This window comes from Anopheles moucheti, chromosome 2 (assembly GCF_943734755.1).
Source record: "Anopheles moucheti chromosome 2, idAnoMoucSN_F20_07, whole genome shotgun sequence".
NCBI classification, from domain to species: Eukaryota; Metazoa; Arthropoda; class Insecta; order Diptera; family Culicidae; genus Anopheles; species Anopheles moucheti.
In genome coordinates, this window is record NC_069140.1 from 101,117,692 (window position 1) to 101,138,998 (window position 21,307).

Genomic DNA, 21,307 nt, shown 5'->3' on the forward strand with positions numbered 1-21,307 from the left:
AACAAGCTTCCCAGCCTCTGAGTCTGAGGCTATTTATACCATAAACAATCGGAACTCATCCCCACACACATACACTGTACCACAACCCCAAATCCCGAGGGAAAAGGTAGTATGTCCCTGCTTTGCCCTGCTAGGTGTGATAATTAATAGCGTACCAGCGTATTCGTCACTGTGTTTTTCCCATGGAGCATCAAAGCTTTCCGGCTACTTCGGCTATTCCAAAAACAGCAGCCAAAAACCAAAACCCAACCCCGATAGAAAAAGTGAAACACCACAAAATGGTTCACCGGCTCGTCGGCCAAACTAAACGCCCACAGTACCACAGACCGGTGTTTCCTTTTCGAAAAATTGTGGCTTTCCCTTTGCAAACACTCACACACACGACGCTGTACACGACACTTCAGGGCTAAGATTTGTCTGCTGCTGAGCGTTAATTAAGCTGGAAAATCCACAAACACACGGGCACACACACACACTCATGCATGCATGCTCATTTGCACCGACCACCGGGCGGATGATAGGGAAAACGGCAGCAATTTATCGACTGACCGGGGCATGACACTGAAAAATTAGCTGCCCCGTCGTGCGGCTAAAGCATGGGCAGCATTATCACGTCATTTACACGTCGTCAACCATCAGCACACATTCACGCGCACACACACACATGTACACGCGTTGATGGTGATCCGATGGGTCAGTTTTTTTTCGTTGTTGTTACATCAGTTCAATAAATCGATATGCTTTCAATTCTGCAACTGACGTCTGTTTGTAGCTCTTTTTGGCTTTACGCATACTACCCACGCGTGGTTGTTACACAAATTTAATATAAAATGCAATTGAAGTGTTGTGCATTTTGCTTTGTACGCCGGATTAATCATTTCAACTGCAGCGTATCGGGTTATTCGTTTAGATCCTTTTGTATAAAAGTAAATTACGCACAAAATGAGTAATATTGTGTAACAAAACCTTTGTGTATTGGGGGTTAAACGTCATTCTATTTTGTTAAGCGAAGCTCAATTTCAATCATATTTTCTTTACCTTTCCATCAGTACGTCAACTTCATCAAGTAGGCACCACGAATATACGCGAAGTTCTTCAAATTTCATCCCAAAGCCGTTTAAAACACGCAATTCAAAACTTTCCAAATCACAACTTTCGTCTTCATCGGCTGAATCTGTTACGCAAACACTTTGATGTTTGACGCTTGTTGTTTGAAGGGTCTGAAACAATGCAAGGGGACCTGGCAATGGACACCCACTTCTTCACTTTCATGGCTTACAATCGTTATGGTAAACGATTTACTTCATTTGTATGCTAAACGTTTTCTAAAATGGAACCTAATTAGATCGATCGACTAGCTCGCCTCCTCGCTCGGAATTGTAACGGAGTGAACGAAAGGCAACACACGGAACACAAAAATCTCTGTAGCAGGAAAATGCAAACGAGTTTGCTGCTTTTGGGGGTCGTGGACGCGTACTGCATTGCAGATATTTTGAGGTGATAACGAATATCCATTTCTCACACTCTCTTTCCTTCGCTCTGTTCTATACACCAGCGTCATTCTTTTCATTCATCGATATAGGAAGAATTTTATCTTTAAGATTGGATGTAAAGATTCAATCACTTGTTAATAAATATCCTGCTTTAAAGCATCTTCGCTGTGTACATCATACATACGGAGATTTATTTCCGAAGCAAATCTGCACGTACAGCGCTGCACAACTTCTCGTCCACGGTCCGAGAAGCTTACAACGTTCATCGGCTGTGAAATTCTGCAACAAAATACTCGCCCAGGAAAAAGTTGATCCTCCTTTCACAGACGCTAGGTGTTGACAATGTTTTTTTTTTCAATTCCGTTTTATGCCAAGCGACAACACTTGCACAACTATCATTGCATTTGCGACACGCTGCTCGCCTGACCAGAATAATCAGTTTAACTTTCGTAGGATGCACTCGACCGGTTCTTAAAGGATGACTTAAGAGTCCAAGTGTCCCATCAGCACCTTCATCTTCGTCATGTTCGGACCATTCTACGATGGTCACCATGTAGACGATACCGGTTGGCTGGCTATTGAGAAGATGACCGTTCTCGTCGATTCTTCAACTGACTTCCATCCCATGCCATCGGGGAGCACAGTGAAGTCCGTCGGATGTGGTCGTACAATTGATTTGCTACGGAACGTAGTTAGGAGGAGTTAAAGATGTACATTCCGATATGATGAAATCGGTTACCAGTGTCTTGAAGCATCTTCTTCAAGCCATTTTCATTGTGTTGCCTTGTGTCGTGAGTCCTTACTGGCACGGCACAGCTCGGCGGTAAACGACAAACTGCCGGCAAGGATACATTAATTAGCTTCAGTACCGATCCCGAAGTTCCTTCCCTTAATAAGTAAAGTTCACAACTTTCTCTGCCGAGTTTGCCCATTCCATTCCAAAACCACACGACTATCGTCTTTACGTGACCGTCATTGACCGTACAAGGAATTCACTTACAACAGGGGCCCTTTGCTTCTGCCTGGTGCGTGACGGGACTACACGTGTGTGCCTCTCTGAAAGGAAATCGACCATATTGCGCCCACCAACCACAATTTCCCTCATCCCCTCCCCCTTCCAACATCCCCATTATAACCCCAGTCCAGTGGGTGTGGATAGTGTGCTAATTAATTGCCCCCCGGATCTGTTGGATTAATTAAAAAACAAACAACCATGCGCCTCCATCGTCTTCTGGTATCGTCCGTTGGTCGATTTCGATGAAATTAAGTGCGAACAATAGGATTGTTTATTGTTTCAGTCCGAGTTGAACGATAGCGTGGAAGCCAAAGCATCGGTTTGTTATGTATGTGTGTGTGTGTCTGTGTGTGGTATCTGTGTGCACCTGGTTTTTTGAAGAATCGGATGGTTTCCATCTTTGCCACCGTTGCCAAACCAAACAACCACCAAACACAGCCGGCTTTATGATCCATCAAGTGAAACCAAGTACCAAACCCCTGCTCCCCGGTTTGGGTGTTTCCCGTTGGGCGGAATGTTTGGAGGAAATTTTGACCGAAAACAATTATTTAAACAACACAGACTCACGCTCCACTCGCTGACCAACCGAAACCACCCGCCGAAAAGCGTTCCGTGAAACGATTAATAATTATGAACGTTATTTTTGGTTCATTGTTGTGTGTTGGGAATGCTTTTCATAGCAACTGCCTTTCCTCCTTCCGCCACGTTCATTCATTGCCACACGCGTGGTTCCACCTTTTAAAATGATTTGCTTCCCACCATTGGCTGCAGTTTTCTATCGCTGTGAATAGGACAAATCTACAATAAAATCATTCCCAATGTGTTGTTGTGAGCTGAAACGATTCAACATACAATCACACTTTCCCATTTTTTCCTTCTCCGTGTCCCATCCCCCCATTTCGGGGGGTACCATCTGGAGTGTGAAGTAAGCGCTACGAATCACTCGCCCCAAGCGGATGGTTTTGTTGCAGAAAATTAAAGAAAGCCGAACGACACACGGCAAACACACATCCGGACCGGGGTACACAGAGAAATGACATGTCCAAGATATTCATAACATGCTAATTTATTTTGATAAACATTAGTACGTACGAGCTGTTGGAGAACGTTTAGGAATTTCGGATGGACATTTCGGCAAGCACACAGACGGCCGGCCGGTGAGCGAATGATCGCGTGGGCCGTATCCCACCGGTACCCACGAAGGATTCCAAAATGTTCGCCTACCGATCGGTATATATGCCTGCTGTGCCTGTCCCTATTGGACCGTTGACAAATGTGCAACAGGTGGACAGTTTCCATTGCTTTTTTTTACTTTCGGACTCGAACGACTCACACACACACAACCGGACATTCGCGCATCCGCCGCAATGGGTGGAGAGCTAAACGCTAAATTAGCCCCGGGGAGCTAATTCCATGAATTAATAGACTCGGACGTTAAACGAAGTGCTGGAGATTAGTTTAAATTTGTGCTCTGGGATGCAGCGTAAGTGTCATTTTGCTGAGCTGCTGTATGCAATACGCGTGTCACCATTAAGCGTTATGTTTTTTGCTATTTTTCATCTTTCGCAATACTAAATTTGTCTAACGGATACGAATCGTACGATGGGGCTGCGTTTATTTCGCTCCGAAAAGTTGCACCGCAGCACGTTACCCGATCGTACTCGGTGTTCTGGTGGTATCGTTGCTTCAAGTGGCTTTAAGTACCAGAAGTACACTCACTTCAAAGCGTCGAAACTTTCGTCTCGTTTGGCTGTAACGCACCACAACTTCTCTCCATCCACCGGGTTCCGGCGAAGTGATTAAGAAACTTCGCCAGCGCTGTGATCATCATAAAGCCATATAGGACGGGAAAATGTTGATAGTTTTCCCCTCTACGCAATTGCACCAAAACAACGTAAAGTTCGTTTACTGCAGAAGCGCAAGTTCATTGTTAACGGTTGCTGCCACGATGCCACCACCGTGACATAGTTGTGCTAGTTGCCGTTCCACTTGTCTTTTAAGTTTGAAGTTTTCGCGATCCGCTTACAAACTTTCGACCCTTCTCGGCAGTAAAAAAATGTAAAAGAAATAATGTTAATTTTCCAGCTGATTTGTTTTGTCTGCTTTTTTCCGTTTTTTTTTCCTCCCAGGACACGAACATCCAAGTAATGGAAGTTATGCTGCGCGGTACTCAGCCTACTATGTATTCACTGGCGCACTAGGCAAAGGTTGCGACTAAAAAAATCGTCTCTCACGTATAGGACCCGTTTCCAAGAGACAGTCAAGTCAAGAAGTCAAAGCAGTAAAGCGATTCCATCCCGTTTTCCCTCTACACTACCACGGGCGATAAAGTGTGTAAGTTTTATTAAACCTTCCAAGCGTACATATCCTCGCTGTGACATGTAAATGTGGCAAAAAAGAGCGTAAGGATAGAGGCGTGTACGCTGTTTCCTTTCTCCGTACATAGGACCGGGTGAGCTTGGCTGCTATGAATAAAGTTTCACCATCAACCGGAATAATCAGCATCATATGTGCGATGGAACAATGTGACGTTAGAGAGGTTTAGTAAAATGTAGAAAATATGTAACCAATTTATGAGCCGTGTAGTTCATGAAGTCTTGTAAGCTGCCCAAATTGAAGCCAAAAAGTTTCCGTACGTGGGATTGATTAAAACATTCATGCTCACGTGTTATCATCAAACATCTGACGAACTGTACCATTCTACTGACTGTTACCATTGTGACCGGTGATGCAGGAATGGACCCAAAATATTCCGTGCAGCAATAAAGCCTGACAAGGTGATGGAAAGGACTTCCTGCTGCTGACGTTCTGTGTACATGAATAATATTCTGATTAAAAAAGGTTCCAACCATGCACGCATCAGCAAACTGTTAATTTACGGTCGACAGCACCCTGTACCGCTTTGGGTACAGAACCGACAAATGTCCTTCCGTGTGAATCGTGCTTCATTTTACATTTTTGCGTGACACAAGATGCTTTGGGTGTTTTCACAAACAACCCATCTCACCCCGATGCCGTGTGTACGCTAGCATTTAAATTTTAACCGCACCATTTAAACCACAAAATGGTGTCGCTTTTATGAAAGACAAAAACAGTACAAGCGGTTGTCAAACACGGAAATGGACATCCATACGTTCGTTGCTCATTTTTTACAGACATCATAAGAGCAAGCAGGCAGCTTCAGATCGTACACCGATGATGGTGCAATTGCAAGCATAAAAGCAATCTCATCACCCTCCAACAAACGCGCTCGACGAGTTGGACGTCGAAAGCAATGGAATACAATACTAATTTTGATTAAATTGCATTTTTACCGAAATTACCACAGCGTCAAGTTCTCGGTAGTAACTTCCAGAGGACACCACCACACACGTTCTTCCTGTTCGTTCGCGGTATAACGCGCAATCACGTTGAAGGACAACAAGAAAAAGAAACTCACATCACTTAACGCCAGCAATTAACACTCAAATGAAAATGAATCGTTCAAGTGACGCATCTGTCAGACCGGGCAAACAACAATAATCGATGAAAATGGGTGTAAAATCGATTCGAATTTTTTCGAATTTCTTTTGCCCAATATTTCCGACATGCTTGTGTATGGTTTTATTTACATTATGCCTGTTGCGGGACTGTTGTGCATCGGATGGCATTCTTTTATTTGTTCGCGCACTGAACCGTTTATCGGCACACCGTGAAGAGTTACAATGTATGTCTCGCTTCGCCTCATTCAATCGTTTTCCCACCGGGCTAGCCACGTGGCCATCGTTTTCCACTGTAGCACTGGGCTCCCGTGGTGTGCTATTTGTGTTTAATTAAAATTGAGCTTCAAAGCGCTCGGTGAAATTGAGTTTTGACCCGTCGGGGACGTGAAGCAAAAACCGATAATCGACTGCATCTGATGAGTACTTCGGTGCACATCGGTACGCAGTGATGTCGGTACATAAGAAAGATTCAGGTTTTGCTGAGGAGTTCAAAAGAGGTGCAGTATGCTGTTGTTGGCTGATAGTTCATAGAAGCCAGTAGTAGTTTTTTTCATTCTCCATGTCAAACATTCCATCAATTCTTTCCCTGCCCTGAGTCATACACAATAACGGACCTACCACGGGAGTTACCCAGCTCCAAATGAACCGTTTTGATCGCGGTCCACCATTTGAAATGCGTCCCACGTCATGTGCACCCCTATTCGAGACCTGGGGACAAAGCGGATATACTATCGGACATGATGTAATTAAAATATCCGATGTGAAGAATTCACTTCCATCACAGTTTCACGCAACGACACTGGTACATTGTAGTGCCGAGCACCATACCCAACCAACAGGGGGGGAAAGGTTTGCAAAAAGGTCACGGAAAATCGACGAATGAATTGATCCCACAAAGCCCGGGAAAGTAAATTGCCACCCGGTCAGGATCAACAGCCTACGGTCGGTAAAGTTTTTGATGGGCGAGAATTTTCCATTTTTTTCCATTGTTGCAGACCATTCTTCGTGTTCTCTTTCTCTCTCTCTCTCTCTCTATCATGCACATCAGTCAATGGGGTTGGAGCCCTTCGAATCGCCCTACTTTCTCAACCCGGACCTACCCGGAAAAACGGCTAGCTGATCGTTAATACCACTGCACCGAACTGCCCCGGGGGGTTTGGTGTGCGCTTCCGACAGGTGTCGACGTTTGACACCGGCTTACACCAACCGGCAATCCACCTATACAACTCGGTTTTCTCGGTCTCCACCGGACGGTTCTAATTCTGGTACTTCAATTAATCTGCTGCTCTCGAGCAATCACCACACTCTTGGTACGACCTCGAACGGGTTCTACCTTACCATGCACACCACACGCCTTGCGAACTCCAACTTTAGTGCAGAGGCGTACAAGTTTCATTCATAAAAATAACACCCAGTCCCTTTCTCCGTAGCAGCTGAGTTCATTCATTAGCGAGACGCGATAAAAAGTCATCAGTTGTGCGAAAAAGGGAAGAGAACGAATGCTGGGTACCGATTATCCCGTTCTATCCCCCCGCAGAAATTCCTGCGGCGTATTCGCCCCAAGACCCCGTTTGCGTAACAGCGAAGGGACAAGTGACACGTACGGTACGCGCATATAAATACGCACCAATACGAAGGGATCTAAATTCTGCCCAAAGCCCCCCATTACAAACACCTTCTTCGCGCCAAACGCGCTATGACGAGATTGTAGAAGGCAGTACGGGCGAATTTTAGAAGATCACTTTCCACATAACCCAGGAAGGGAGATGATGAAAATAATGTTCCTCCTCCTCCTTATGGGCTGCAGTGCGCAGCAATACAGTGCGGAAAATCTTGCACAGTGGATCGTTCGCTGGGTCGGGTAAGAAGTTGTGACTACACGCTTCACAACCCTTCAGAAGCAGTAGAACCAGTGGCCGTAGCAGGGCGGCCGGATGTGCGGATTTATAATTAGATGCCATAACTTTAATACCAACACAGCTCTGTTGCAAGCCGCGCAAGCATTTGTACGTATTTGTACGGCTCGCCGGGCAAATGATTGCAATTGGCACTCGGGCAGGAAGTGCCAGAATCAGGAAGTGTTTTTTTTTATTTGCTCTCAGAAAACATAACACCCATCCGGAACGAGAGGTGCAACTCCTGAGAATGGAGCAGCAAGATCATTAAAAATTAACGCACAAATAATTTTCTTTTTACAACATTACATTGCATTACAATGTTGGAATGTTGGTTGTTGTCCTTCTTCTAGCAAGATATGTGATGTGTTAATGAAAGGGTGCATCGCAGTGTTCATCGCTACTTGAGTTTAAAAAATGCTAAGATAAAGTCATTCTAAAAACAAAATTAAAACACATTGCCACATTTGCCAGAAAAAAACCGCACCCTTGTGTCGATTGTTATTTGATTCCGAATCGAAATCACAAAATTCTTTCCCCATCACGTAATCCCCACCGAGCACTGACTTGCGATGAAAAATGATCTCACGCACGAGATGAAGGAAAAGAAAAACACAAATTCGGGCAAATCGGGTTCGGTTCACACAACTTCCACGGTAACGGTACGGTACACGGCGAAATGAATAACGCAGCAGAGGTTTCCATTCTCCTGCCCTGCGCTCAATTCCATCGTCTTATCTCACGGGCAAAAGCTGTTTTTCATTCCTGCCTGCCTAGGCCCGCTACAGATATGGGCCGGCCGGAAACAGGCCGCGCGAAAATTTGCCAAATCATATGTAGAGAGCTTCGCACGCAAAACAAAAAAAGAACATTCACTCATTTCTACCACAAATCTCTGAGAAATAAATCTCAGCAAGAATAAAAAAAGGAACGGCACCACAAAACCCGCACCGAAACCGATTCGCCCTTTTTCGCACGATGTGGTTGATAAATTAAATGGAATAATTTTTCAAATTCAACCATGCTGTTCCCCGTCAACCTCGAACCACTCGACGGACTCCGCGTTGGGTTTCCAACCAAGCGCAAGAATCATTCCAAAGATGATCGACGATTTCAGTTACTCTTTTTGGCGAATCTAACCGAAACCTCCTCGTCTTCAAGTTTTCACAACGAAGGAAAAGGACACTAAAGTTCCACAAATCCGTACCCGAACCCCGCTCGAATCTTCCCAACCTTGACTTGGTGGTTGTGTGGTTTGGGTCATCCATTCCGTTCCATTCGCGTATGCTTCATGCTGGATGGGTCGATGGCAAAAGGCTCGCCAAAGTAACACCATCAAACACAATTTCCGCCGCCACGAAAACCGCGAGAAAAAGGGCACAATGTGTGAAAAATGATAAATTACTTCACGGTTTCTGTTCACGCTGTTTCGACATCGACATTGCTACCCCCGTTTCCGAGAAAGCACTGAGCAAAATTGGAAGTCACTCCGAAGAGTTCCGGTGAAATGGAAAGTGATGGCGGCGCATCTTCAATACAGGGGGCCGTTTTTTTTCTTCTTTGCTTTGTCCTGGGGAGTCCTTTCTGCTCAATTGCATTCGGAATTGCTTTTTTATTCTTTCGCTTACGAGTTTTCTCATAACGCAGAGAAGTTGTTTAATATTGGTCGATTATTTTCCTATGTTCTTTATGAACCAATTCGAAATTTGTGTCATAACAAATTTATTGTACTGATGTAAAATTTGAGACTTCTTGTCGTGTGATTGGAGCGCAATCGAATTGCGATGCCAATAAAGAGTGAAGCCGAACGTCTGCATTAACTCTACATCGGTGGTTCGATTACAGATCCCATAAAATCCCCATAAGGAACGGAACGGAAACACATTAAAAGCCCCCCTACCATCAGCACGTTGATTGATCTTTCTGCAGAAATCAAAGACATACACTAGAAATGAAGGTCTGCTGCTGGTCAAGGTACCTTTTTTTTCCTAACCTCATCGTAACCATGGCACTCTGCCTGCCTGTCTGCCTGCCGAGAATTGTGATGGACCGTGGAAAATATCCGATACGTTCCATTCCAACACCGGAATTTGTGGGATTGACTATATTTGACAGCTTTGAATTAGTTTGTGATTGATAGAAAGGCGCATGATGCGATCGAGGGTGGATTTCGATGATCCAACCGGACTGATTGCCTACCTTCAGCGACTACGACACGGTAGGTTGGCGAACCTCGTAATATCTCGCTTCCTTTCATTGCAGAGCGCAAAGAAGACTACATTTCAAATGGATGTAAGCTGAATACCATGCGTACCACCGGATTCACTGTGAGCATTCGAAAAATCAAAGCGAACAAAACTCATCCGCCCAGTTGAAAGACCGGACGAACTTGTTGATCTGATGCGTTAGCGATAGCGAAGGGTCGCTTGCCAGGTTCACACACCCTGGGCCGGCAGTTTCTCAACTGCGTTATCGAAACCGTTAGCCTAAAATTAAAACACAGTGTAAACATACTGCTTCATGGCAACACATAAAACCGAAACAGCCCCTGGGCCGGTGAGTGCATGCGTTATGTCGGCATCGTGGTCGATTTTCCCCTGGGCGATGTACCACGGTGAGGAGCTCACAGCACCGAGCAAAAGGAACGCAGCGCGTGCCAATGGACGTCTAGTCTAATCGTTGTCTTTCCTTACACTGTTTTTCACCTTTCATCGCTTTCCATTTCCCACCAACGGTGCGAAATCCCCGAAATGGAAGTACCCACCACGGGGATGGTCGACTACGGAATGACTTCATTTATCTCACATAACACCACAGCAATCATCATCAAATTCAATAATCGCTTACACATTCCCGTCGTCCGGTGTGAAGACCGTGCCCGGAGACCGGGGTGCGCTATAGGAAGTAAATCAGCTCTCCTGCCTCGCGCCCATCACGGTGAACACAATCCCAGTGGAAGACTAGAGATTAGACGGCCCTACCCTATGTTACATCGTTTTCCGAAACCCAACCTTTTTTGGCCATTTGGGTGTCATTCAACGAACCATTACGTGTGCCGCTTTAGGACCGGTTTGCATCACGAGCTGCGAGTTCCATGACAGGGATTCGAGTACATTAAATATACATAAAACCATCAGCACAGGTTGAGAGCTAGGCTTTTATGACTCTCCTGTCTCACGCGCTGCCTGTTCCTTGTTCGGTTTGCCGCGTAGTTCATCATACTACGATGGTGAGCGCAAAATTGTTTCAAATGTTTTATACTTCAGTAACTAAAGGATACTTTTTACCGACTACATTCACACAGCTCAGTTACAGCCTCGAGTACAGTACCCCATTCGTCATTCACGCGAACAACTTTTCCCTGGAGAATCTAATCTGTTTAGTTGCTGCCACGCCTGTGCAGTAAAAGCAATCGTAAATAATCCCGAATCGCTCTCAGAAGTCAGCTTTAAGATGCATTCTTCTTTGCATACATGTTGGGATTTCTCATGCACTCAGCAAATCGTCTTTTCTGTTTGCTTTCTTCCAGAGATCGGATACATCCCTTCCCTCGTTTATGGGCACCCGTTAGACATAACAATAACATTTGAAGGAATCCTATGCTGGCCTGGGTGTACCGATGATCGTAAAAGTGAAAGTAACAGCCCCACCCCATGAGAGCCCGAGAGAGCTGCTAAAGCCGAGTCCCCCAAGTACCGATTGGTGACGCGTTCTGGCACCCGCATACACTACACGACCGCCGCCTGACTAGTAGAGAGGCTGACCACATTCTTTCAAGATGCCACAGAGTGACAGTTTTATAGGAATTTCTTGCATTCTTTTCCCCTCGCTACAGCACCCTGCCCCGTTTGGAACGTAAGATCGAAGGGTTCCCGAACATCCACATTCGGGCAAATAACAGGAGTAACAAGATGTGCACGCTACTGTACGTATGGCGTGATCGATGGCACGTGGAAGGAGTTAATTAATGGCATGCCCGTACGACACTTCAATGATGCAGTGACACTGGTTGATGTTGGGTACCCAAAGGAATGCAAACACCGTTGGATATGCTTACAAAGTTTCGTCCATAAACAACGGTTTACAACTTTACGCAGTTACCGAATACGGTTTACAACTCATTGAGTTCTGATATGTGTGATACTTCTTCAACAATTACGCTTTTAATCGATTTGTCTTTTCCTGCTTACTGCCGGTAGTATACGATATCCTTCGACAGCAATCAGTAAAAGACGCCTCGGTTAAGTAAGCTTTCGTCGAAAAAGATGTCTGAAGAAATTTAACAATTAAATAAAACAAAAATTTCGGTCAGGTACAGTTACGTTAAGCTTCAAGCACGAGCAATAAGATCATCTTATGCATAGTAGTATATTGAAGAATATTATCATTCGTTGCCGCAAGAGAGCCTCTGGTGTAAAATTACAACAACTTATCTTTGCCGGTCGGAGATTCATCAAACTCCGGGTACATCTCCGCCAGTAGAATATCAAATAAGCAATACATCAAATGTTTGTTCAACACCGGTGACTGCAACACATCGGCCACATTACCTAATCCTCCTCGAAGGTCTTCCAACCGCTTGCGAGCCTCTTGCTGTCGTTTCAGCAGCATGGCAGGGGTGGGTTCCGGTTGCTTCCGTAGAAATACGTGCTCGCGTAGTAGATTTATGAGAAACGCTAGTCTGCTTTCTTTCAGGCCCGCCCGGATTAATTTCGCCGTAAGAGAATTGATCAGCGTGTCGACAGATTTACGCGAAACGCAGCAAAATGCAAGAGCCAAGCGTACGATTATGAAGGGCGCATTAAGCACTTTAACCACTGCGGGGAAACGAAATAAAAAAGAAACTATAAAACATCTCCTTGTTAAATGTAATGCGTTTTTACGGTGTACATACAAATGTAAACGAAGCACTGCGATGGGCCTCGTACGCTATGGGATAGCAGTGTTGTAGTGTGAGTATTTTTTGACGCCTTCTTCAACTCGAACAGATCCCCAAACACAACACTCTGGCCGGGAATTCTAGCCTTCTTCTTAATCGGTTCCTTTTCCAGCACAACGTCCTCGCCAATATCGGGACTAGAACAAGGGATGGCATATAACACATTTTCCAAACCTATAAACAACTTAACCATACTACCTTTGCTCTATGGAATGCATGAAAGTGCTCATAAAAACATCCAAACTTTGTCCTTTCTCTTTGCGAAGCTTCTGTGTTACGGAGTTGTAAATATTGTTGCTTGGGTGGACATCGTTCAACGCGTCCCAAACCGTAGGCGCCTCGGTGGCTTCAATAGGTGCACCGTCAACGGCTCCTCGAATGACTTCTTTAAATTTAGAACTAAGTTTCGTCCCGGCTCCTGACACTCCATCGCTTCCTCTGCAATAAACGGTTTATAAGAACTTGTAAATGTGTTTATAATATCATCACATTCTACCTCCTTTTACCTTTTGTCATACGGCTCCCTTATATCACGTCCTCCGTAAACCAAGGTAAAGTATTCCGCTGTTTTGCTAAACTGTTTGAACCACTTTTCTTCTAGCTTCAATCGCACACGATCATGTGCTTCCGTGAGTGTACCGACCGTGGATGAATCTCCGCTCCCCAGCTGGCTACCAACTGACTTTACCATAGACTGATACTTCAGAAGCAATTTTTCTGACTGCTGATGCAATGACGATAATTTCGTGGGGTCCGTTGTGATGTGAGGATCTTCCAGCTCTTTGTTTAGGTTATCTACAATCCAAATAACAAAAGTTCAAAACACACCATTTGAGGAGTGGTCATGAAACTTGCATTGACTTTAGCCTTACCAACGTCCAGATAGAACTGCAACAATTCAACCGATCCTTCTTTAATTAGAAACTGCATAAAGTAATACAACTTGTCCTTATCTTCCCAAAGAATCTCTTGCGGAACGCTTATTTCCACACCACACTCAATCTTCCTCCGACTTCGATCGACAAAAGCGCCCAAAATTTCAACCTTCTCATCCCGCTGCTCTTTAGACCCATCGACCAGTTTACGGGAAGCGTCCTTCGTGCGCTTATCGGTAGCAATTATGATAAGTAAATTGATCAGATTCGGGTCCGCGATAACGTCCATTATCGGTAAAAGAACCCAGAATGTTAACAGCTCTTTGATCAGGTTGAAGAAGATTTTACAGTTCGTGTTTTCTGCCGTAAACAGTCGCGGAATCAACACTTTCGCTATACCCCGCAGATAGTTCAACTCTGCCCCACGATTCAGCACTGCCGGATGGATAGGATACTCATCTATGACGAACGTTTTGGCCAGCTTGTCCATAGGAACGTTATCGACGAGCAACATTTTTGCGATTATCTCGTAGTGTATGAAGACGGTCGGAAGCAATCGATTCATTATCACTCCCGGCGCATCTATTTCCTTCGCTCTCAACACCAAGCGACAGAGCGCATCTCGCAGGGTGGATTTTAGATGATACAGAAACTCTTCGTCTGGTGTTACCTGGTTGTACCAGCTTCGGATAAAGTTATCCAATATGTGCGTAAAGAACCTATCTATAGCCTCGTCTAGCGGTCGCTCGATAAGGAATCCTTGCGACGGTTTCGGTACCAGTATGTTACGGTTATGTCGCGGACAACGTTCATTTCCACAAACGTCGCACTCGTGACGGTTGGATACATCCTTCAAGCAAACACATGGTTCATGGTGAAACTGATCAATAAGTACTGATTGTGTAAGCAAAACTCACGTAATCCTTGAATCCAAAGAAATCCTTCGCCTTCTGTATGTATCTACCGAAGGTGTCTTTATGGTTCAGTGTGAATACTGCTGCCGCACAGCCATTGATGAAGCACACTAGTATCGTCAGTCCGATGATAGAGCTGTGCGGAAAATGGACAATTTTGTCAATATGCTACTGAAACTCCGAAGCAATCACATCCTTTCCTTACCTCAGATAGCAAGTGCAGACGAACGCAACAATCAACACGGCTGCAGCAATAACACGAGCGATATCATCTTGGTAAAACTTTGACAACACTTCTTTCACATGGTAAAACAGCATGCTCAGTTTGTTGGGGCTGAACTGCTCTATCAGTTTATTTGCTTTTATGCGTGCAAGCGCGCACGAGTTGTATTTATTAACTACGCCAACACAATTTTACTCAAACAATTTGCTGCTCTCTGGCGCATTTGACATTGCCAGTCAGCTGTTCAGCGTCAGACGGCGTGTTTGTAAACACTACGCACAAAAGTACGCAGCCACATTGAAGAACGCGACCCAGAATGTTGTACATGAATCATCACTGCAGAATTTTCGATAAAAATGCGTTTATTTTAGTATTTCTCTACTTTTCCCTTCACAATCTTCACTGGTTCTACGGGCCGATCGTTTTTGTCCGTTTCCACTAACCCTATTCGTTTAACCACCTGCATTCCAGAGTGGATACGACCGAAAATGGTGTGCTTTCCATCCAGCCACTGGTTTGGACCAAGTGTGATGAAAAATTGAGAACCGTTCGTGTCGGGACCAGAGTTGGCCATCGATACTATGCCTGCTCCAGTGTGCTTTAAATCACCATGAATTTCGTCGGCAAATGTGGCCCCGTAGATCGATTGACCACCTCGTCCGGTTCCGGTTGGATCGCCGCCTTGTACCATGAAATCTCGTATAATTCGGTGAAATTGTGTTCCATTGTAATACCCTCGGCGTGCTAGCTCAGCAAAGTTTCTGCAAGTGTTAGGAGCGTGTTTCCAATACAGTTCGATTGTTATTTCGCCCATCCTACAGAAAGAGCAAACAAAGGCAAATGTATTGACGAAACGACCACTTTATGGCGCTACTCACGTGGTATCGAAAGCAACAAAGTGCGGCTGCCATAGCTTGTCGGGAATACCGCCGGAATTTGTTGGCTGAATAGCGAGCATTTTCAGTTTTATGTATGATTTTCAAAACTGCAACACAAACGCGTCCTTTTGTATCTTTTTTCGACCGAGGGAAACAAACAAACCGGTTGGATGTCAACGACTGTCATGTTCGCGCACAATGGTCGATTCCAACGCTGGCATTCTTTTCTAGCAACATTGATCCATTCTATTTCAAATCCACTACAAATACCCTCTATTTAAGCAATTTAAACCTGATCTACTTCCCAACCTTTATAAAGTCGTGCTAAAGTGTTTGATGAAATCGTCGTACCACAAATAGTCAAAGGATCGCACCAGCATACGCATCACACTGTCAATGTGAAATGTCATCGAGCTATTTTCAGAGGGAAAAACTGTTGACGGTTTTCCATTTCAAAATCAAACGAACAAATATCGAGCGAACGGCCAAGTCGGCGGCGGCGGTGTTTCGGTCCTGCTACCCGTAACTGTGATAGCATTTATATGCTTTTCGAAATGTGTTTAAACTGTGTGAATTCACCTGTCTTACTATGATATATTTGTAACGAACCGATTGTTTACTAATTCAACCAGTGCTTTTTAACACTGTTTCGCCAACTAACCCCCTAACTCGCTTGGTGTGAGCTAGCTTGCTTGAGGAACTCGGCCTCTATCCTACACAGAAAATGGAAGCGGAAGGGTTTTTAACACCGCGAAAGCTGATACAGAGTGCCCTTGCTAGGACCTCATCGCGTACCTCGATGGCCTCCTCGCCATCTCTAATGGCCGCAAGGACGCCGACATCATTGTCGCGTACCACGTCTGGCAGCTGTAACACCACCACCGGCAGTCGCTTCAATTTGCTACCTGTGCTACAAACGCCTCCTTCGCGTATATTTAAAGGCCGCATCGTGAATCCCTTCGAACCACATTTGGCCGAACGGTTTCATTTACCGATGATCGGGAGTCCTTCCCTTTTCCAGCGCCCCAGTACCCCACAGAACAGCAGCATCACGCAGTTCGAGTGGACGATCGACGAGGTGTCCTCGCTGGGACCGGCAAACGTGGAACCACACGAAACACAGTTCATCGAAACGCCCGACCCGGTCGCGGAGGCTCGAGTACAGGCAGCAATCAGCACCTACTTTAAGGAACATAGTATAGTGCCCAGTCCCATCGACTGTCCTTTGCGGAATCAAAAAATCGTGCTATCAAACGATTCCAGCAACGCTACGTCGACTGCCAGTGGCTCGGGACAGACCAAGAGAAAGGTTCGCGATGGAATTTGTCAAACCGTTCTTTCATTCCCACCTCATCTTCCCAAAGAGATTGAGGATGTGCTGCAAAAGTATCTCACATACAACGAGGTACGTAGGACAGACCGGACGTAGGATAGGCTTGAAGGATTGAGTTAATCAAATCCCATTTCGCTTTTGCAGGATCAACAACAAATGTGTGATGCTTCACTGGACGCTTCGTCGGCCAGCACTGTCGACCACGATGCCCGGGATGCTTCTTTGCGGCGTAAACTTTTCAACACATCCATCGTGGCTGAAGATAGGGACAGTGACTCTAGCGGCGCGAGTCGTTACGGAAGCTCCTTCGACGATTTCGATCTGAGAGCTCTGAGTCCTGCGCCGGAATCACCAGAAGTGCTTGTTGTGCGGGAGAAAATCAGTGAACAAGATCTGAAACGTTCACGTTACTACGGTTCACAAGAAATGCTTAACCATGTTGTTGAAAGTGATGCCGATAGTTCGTTCGGCGCACTTTCGCCCATTTCAAAGAGCTTAGTCAGTACATCTTCCATCGATGCGTGCGAACAGCATCACTCGGACGCGGATGCGATTTACCGTAGTACACCGGAACCTTCAACCACATTCCACAGTGATAATATGTCAGCGGAGTTAAATGAAACCAGTCACTACATGAGCGGTAAGTGACATCAAAGCCGGGCATGGCTTTCCATCGAGATTAATGTATGGACTTGCCTTTTAGCATCTGTAAAGCACACGGAATTGACCAAAGAGCTGGCCGAAACGAACCTGTCGAATGACGGGGAAAAAAGTCTCCTGCTCTCATCTCAATCGTTCGATTGCTCGCAAATGACGCACCACTCGATCACGCCGCTTCGGGGGTATCGACGGAAGGATTCCAATCGCCGAATTACGAATCGTAAGAATTTGTCTCAATCCTTTCTTCAAATCTCTGACAAGGATCGTATCGAAGGAACCATTTTCAAGGAAAGCGATGGCAACCTGCCTATTGTCCGAAACGCTGTAATGAAAGCATTATCGCCCATAAAAGAAATTACCGCCTTGTCAGAAAGTGTTCCGCATTGCGTAAATTTCTATCGCACTGATAGTGGGTTTAATGAGGAATATCAAAGCAATGATTTTGCTCATGAATTGTCGGATATATCGATGCTTTCAGAAGACTTCTCGAATACCCCGGGAAAGAAGAGGCAGGAAATCACTGCTGACTCCTGACCCCGAATCGTTCTAGCAATAATAGTTCCTCGGCTTTAAGACTGCAAAAACTAGTGTAATTTTCACAGTAAGATCAATTACTTTAGTGTACGAAATCAAAACCCCGTTTCGGCCAACTCACTAGCACTAGCAAAATTCACAACCCGAATAGCTCAATTTGTGTTCGCAATATTTAGATAACGATTTTATAGAATGCGTAAAAGAAAAGAACAGCGACAGTGTAGCAATAGTACGATGGACCGTTTGCATTTAGTTATCTTTTTAGACAAGTCAATTTTGAACCTTTACGCGTTTTTAATTGTATAGCAACTAATAAAATGTTTTACATAAAACAATCGAAATCGCGAATCCCATTCAATGCTGCATGTCCTTCGTCCTTATATGTTTTTTTTATTTAGTTGCTTCGTTTCAGCGGAATGAAACATTTCACAGCCAAATTGAAACGTTTCGCTGGATCGATCACTTGTGACAGGTTGTGTTGACAGGCAGGCAGCTGAGAAAAATACACCGTCGGTCGCTATCGCAGAGCTGTGCGTAAAACTTTGACCAAGTGACCGTTTCTTTGCCAATTCCTGTGTTACTGGTGAGTAAAATGCGTCCTCTTCAGTTGAAGAAAAACTCCGTTCTACCTGCCGCTAATCATTGTTTCGTTTTCTTTCTCATTGGCAAAACTTAATTATGTAATGATGGGATTCGTACTGGAACGTCAAACCCGCTGTGTATACAAATCGTACGATAGGAATTACGATGGGCCACGGTCACGGACATGGACCCCCGTACAAGGTGCCAGATGCATCAATCTACAAAGTGGCCGACGCTCCAGAACTGGTGGAGGTTGAGCGTGCTCTCGCACGTCGCGGTCTGAAGGATCCATGGCTACGGAATGAAGTGTGGCGCTACAATGTGAAGCAATTTTCGACCCACCGTTCGCGACTCGTGACGTTCCTGTTCAAGGGATTCCCGCTCGGATTCGCTGCCTTCGTTGCCACGATCGGTATAGAGTACGCGCTGGGTGTAGATTATCACGGCGGCCACGGACACGGACACGGAGATGAGAAGGGGCACGAAGGCGGTCATCATTAATCAGTTGACGTCGGTCAATTGCGGGTGATGTTCTTTGTTGCTATCGCGCATTAGATTTTATTTCCAAAATTCTGCACCAAGAATAAACAAATTCATTTTGTAGCAGAGACAAACAAAACAGCGTGCCTGTTCGAATGTATGAAGATACCCCAGAAGCAAGAGGCCAGTATTTTTGAGTTGCTCGCTCTTAACTTGAGGCCCGTGGTTTTAACTCATCGTAGCAGGAGCGAAGGAAGATGTAAGTTTTCTTCTGCGGATTGTAGTATTCGTGTCCCTTCGACCAATCGTACCCGACGGCGTATGCAAATATCTGTCCATTGCTGTTGAAGCAACACTTAGTTATCGATTGATCCAGCGTGTCGGAAGATTTCAGCTTGGTGCGAGCATCTTTGTCCCAGAAGCTGAACGTTCCATCCGAACCCACCGTGGCCAGTGTGCCATGGATCGGGTGAAACGCGATATCGTTCACTGCGTAGATATCCTGGTAACCGGTCGATCCGTTCGAACGATGACACTTGAACGTGAAATTATCCTTTGGATTCAGCGGACTAACGTACTGAATGGCGACGCGACCCTCGATACTCCCGAGAGCGTAACCGGTGGGTGCTTTCTTTTTGTCACGAAACACAGACACCGTTCGGTGCTGATACTTGAGCGGACTTTCCTGCTGTTTGAACTGCGTGGGCTTGTTTTCCAGCGAGTATATAAGCACATGCCTTCCCGCTGTACCTACCACGGCCATCGGGTAATCCACATCCGCACAGTAACATCGTTCCGGCAGCTGGATGGACATCATAGGCTGCGGTGTTCGAGTATCCCAGAATTTGAGCGTTTTATCCCACGAGCCGGTCATCAGACAAGTGTAGTTCGTACCCTTGACCCAGTGGCAGGTTTTGATGGCCGCATCGTGCTGTGCTACCTGTGCCACCTGGTCCGAGGCCAGATCCCAGCACTTTACCTGCTTGTCCGTCGAGGCGATGAACACTTTGCTGCCGTCATCAGCCCAGCACACATCCAACACGGGACCGCCCATGGTTTTGATGGATTTCGGTACGGTCTTGCCCGACTGCTCCACTTCCCAACAACGCACGCTGCAGTCCCAGCTACCGGCGATGAGAAAATTCTGCTGCAACGTCGCCGGACTGAACTCCATCGCGGACACCGTATCCTCCGGTGGCGCAGTCACTTCGAAGTCCTTCATCGGATTGGTCGTTGTGGTGGCCGTGGGACTTCCAAAGCCCGGATTGGCACCGAGTGTTTGCGTCCCAAACATTGTGCCGGCCGATTTTCCAGTGGATTTTATAAAATGCAGATAATGCAAATCTTGATACACCAACAATCGGAATGACGCTCTCGGAAGACTGTCAAACTGACAACTGTCAAACGTGCTACTTGTCAAAATTTAGCCGGCAATGGAATGGTGTGTAAACGGACCTGCTGCTTGCTTCGGCTACCGTTTGAAGCCATTGCCGAAGCAGGCCCGAAGCAAAAGATTGGCCAAAAATAGGCCGAACAGCCGGGTTGTTATGTCCTCCGAGGGAACGGGGAAGGAGCGGGTGTCTCGCTCTAATTCTCTCAATGTTCAGTCTGTCTGCTCTCGCGTCATTCCGCTTCCGTACGTCGAGCAGTGCGCACGTCGCGGCACCACGCTCGAAATTTCCTCACGGCGTTCACGGTGTTTCTGCTGTGAATATTCACAAAAAACACTTCAAAAGTATCGCATTCGCAGTACTTCCGTGCGTATATATCAATCCGTGCGTGAAATCGTGTGTCCGCGAGTGTGAAAAGCGGCGGGTCAGGTTTGTTTACCTTTTGTGCAGTGTGCGAGGTAGAGTAGAATGGGGTACGAAATGTGAATTGCTTGGTTTACAAGTTTTCAAACAATTTCCACAAGAATTGGGCGCAAAGTGTTGGGCAAAAGAAGCGAACAAACGCCAGAAGATGATGGTGGGCATGAAGCGAAGGTAGAAAATCGCACATCTA

General features: G+C 45.7%; 5 protein-coding genes across 5 annotated transcripts; 2 read left to right on the forward strand and 3 right to left on the reverse strand.

Annotated features, from left to right (window-relative positions):
* Positions 1–12,247: 12,247 nt before the first annotated feature.
* Positions 12,248–14,950, reverse strand: LOC128297186 (sorting nexin-14-like). The gene is made up of 7 exons (XM_053032784.1): positions 14,819–14,950; positions 14,617–14,749; positions 13,697–14,549; positions 13,331–13,619; positions 13,023–13,262; positions 12,780–12,961; positions 12,248–12,702 (listed from the first exon to the last, which is right to left on the reverse strand). The coding sequence occupies exons 1-7, from the start codon at positions 14,929–14,931 to the stop codon at positions 12,305–12,307; spliced, it is 2,208 nt and encodes a 735-aa protein (XP_052888744.1). The 5' UTR covers positions 14,932–14,950; the 3' UTR covers positions 12,248–12,304.
* A 204-nt stretch (positions 14,951–15,154) lies between these two features.
* LOC128310711 (peptidyl-prolyl cis-trans isomerase-like 1) lies at positions 15,155–15,913 on the reverse strand. The gene is made up of 2 exons (XM_053047415.1): positions 15,715–15,913; positions 15,155–15,651 (listed from the first exon to the last, which is right to left on the reverse strand). Exons 1-2 carry the CDS (start codon positions 15,792–15,794, stop codon positions 15,204–15,206), a joined length of 528 nt encoding a protein of 175 aa, XP_052903375.1. The 5' UTR covers positions 15,795–15,913; the 3' UTR covers positions 15,155–15,203.
* A 525-nt stretch (positions 15,914–16,438) lies between these two features.
* LOC128297959 (protein aurora borealis) lies at positions 16,439–18,545 on the forward strand. Its single transcript, XM_053033678.1, has 3 exons — positions 16,439–17,119; positions 17,192–17,687; positions 17,751–18,545. Exons 1-3 carry the CDS (start codon positions 16,439–16,441, stop codon positions 18,239–18,241), a joined length of 1,668 nt encoding a protein of 555 aa, XP_052889638.1. The 3' UTR covers positions 18,242–18,545.
* A 168-nt stretch (positions 18,546–18,713) lies between these two features.
* On the forward strand, positions 18,714–19,447 carry LOC128309704 (NADH dehydrogenase [ubiquinone] 1 beta subcomplex subunit 3). The gene is made up of 2 exons (XM_053046153.1): positions 18,714–18,824; positions 18,981–19,447. The coding sequence occupies exon 2, from the start codon at positions 18,989–18,991 to the stop codon at positions 19,322–19,324; it is 336 nt and encodes a 111-aa protein (XP_052902113.1). The 5' UTR covers positions 18,714–18,824; positions 18,981–18,988; the 3' UTR covers positions 19,325–19,447.
* On the reverse strand, positions 19,353–20,663 carry LOC128309703 (protein Rae1). The gene has a single exon (XM_053046152.1). The coding sequence runs from the start codon at positions 20,595–20,597 to the stop codon at positions 19,512–19,514; it is 1,086 nt and encodes a 361-aa protein (XP_052902112.1). The 5' UTR covers positions 20,598–20,663; the 3' UTR covers positions 19,353–19,511.
* Positions 20,664–21,307: the final 644 nt, after the last annotated feature.

Excerpts from the sequence above, each read along its gene's own strand:
- LOC128297186 (XM_053032784.1), bottom strand. The coding sequence starts at position 14,931 with ATGCTGTTTTACCATGTGAAAGAAGTGTTGTCAAAGTTTTACCAAGAT. Across the intron at positions 14,750-14,818 it reads GTCTGCACTTGCTATCTGAG|CTCTATCATCGGACTGACGA; the intron begins GTAAGGAAAGGA and ends TTTTCCGCACAG. Across the intron at positions 12,962-13,022 it reads ATGCATTCCATAGAGCAAAG|TCCCGATATTGGCGAGGACG; the intron begins GTAGTATGGTTA and ends CCCTTGTTCTAG.
- LOC128310711 (XM_053047415.1), bottom strand. The coding sequence starts at position 15,794 with ATGCTCGCTATTCAGCCAACAAATTCCGGCGGTATTCCCGACAAGCTA. Across the intron at positions 15,652-15,714 it reads TTTGTTGCTTTCGATACCAC|GATGGGCGAAATAACAATCG; the intron begins GTGAGTAGCGCC and ends CTCTTTCTGTAG.
- LOC128297959 (XM_053033678.1), top strand. The coding sequence starts at position 16,439 with ATGGAAGCGGAAGGGTTTTTAACACCGCGAAAGCTGATACAGAGTGCC. Across the intron at positions 17,120-17,191 it reads AGTATCTCACATACAACGAG|GATCAACAACAAATGTGTGA; the intron begins GTACGTAGGACA and ends TCGCTTTTGCAG. Across the intron at positions 17,688-17,750 it reads AACCAGTCACTACATGAGCG|CATCTGTAAAGCACACGGAA; the intron begins GTAAGTGACATC and ends CTTGCCTTTTAG.
- LOC128309704 (XM_053046153.1), top strand. The coding sequence starts at position 18,989 with ATGGGCCACGGTCACGGACATGGACCCCCGTACAAGGTGCCAGATGCA.
- LOC128309703 (XM_053046152.1), bottom strand. The coding sequence starts at position 20,597 with ATGTTTGGGACGCAAACACTCGGTGCCAATCCGGGCTTTGGAAGTCCC.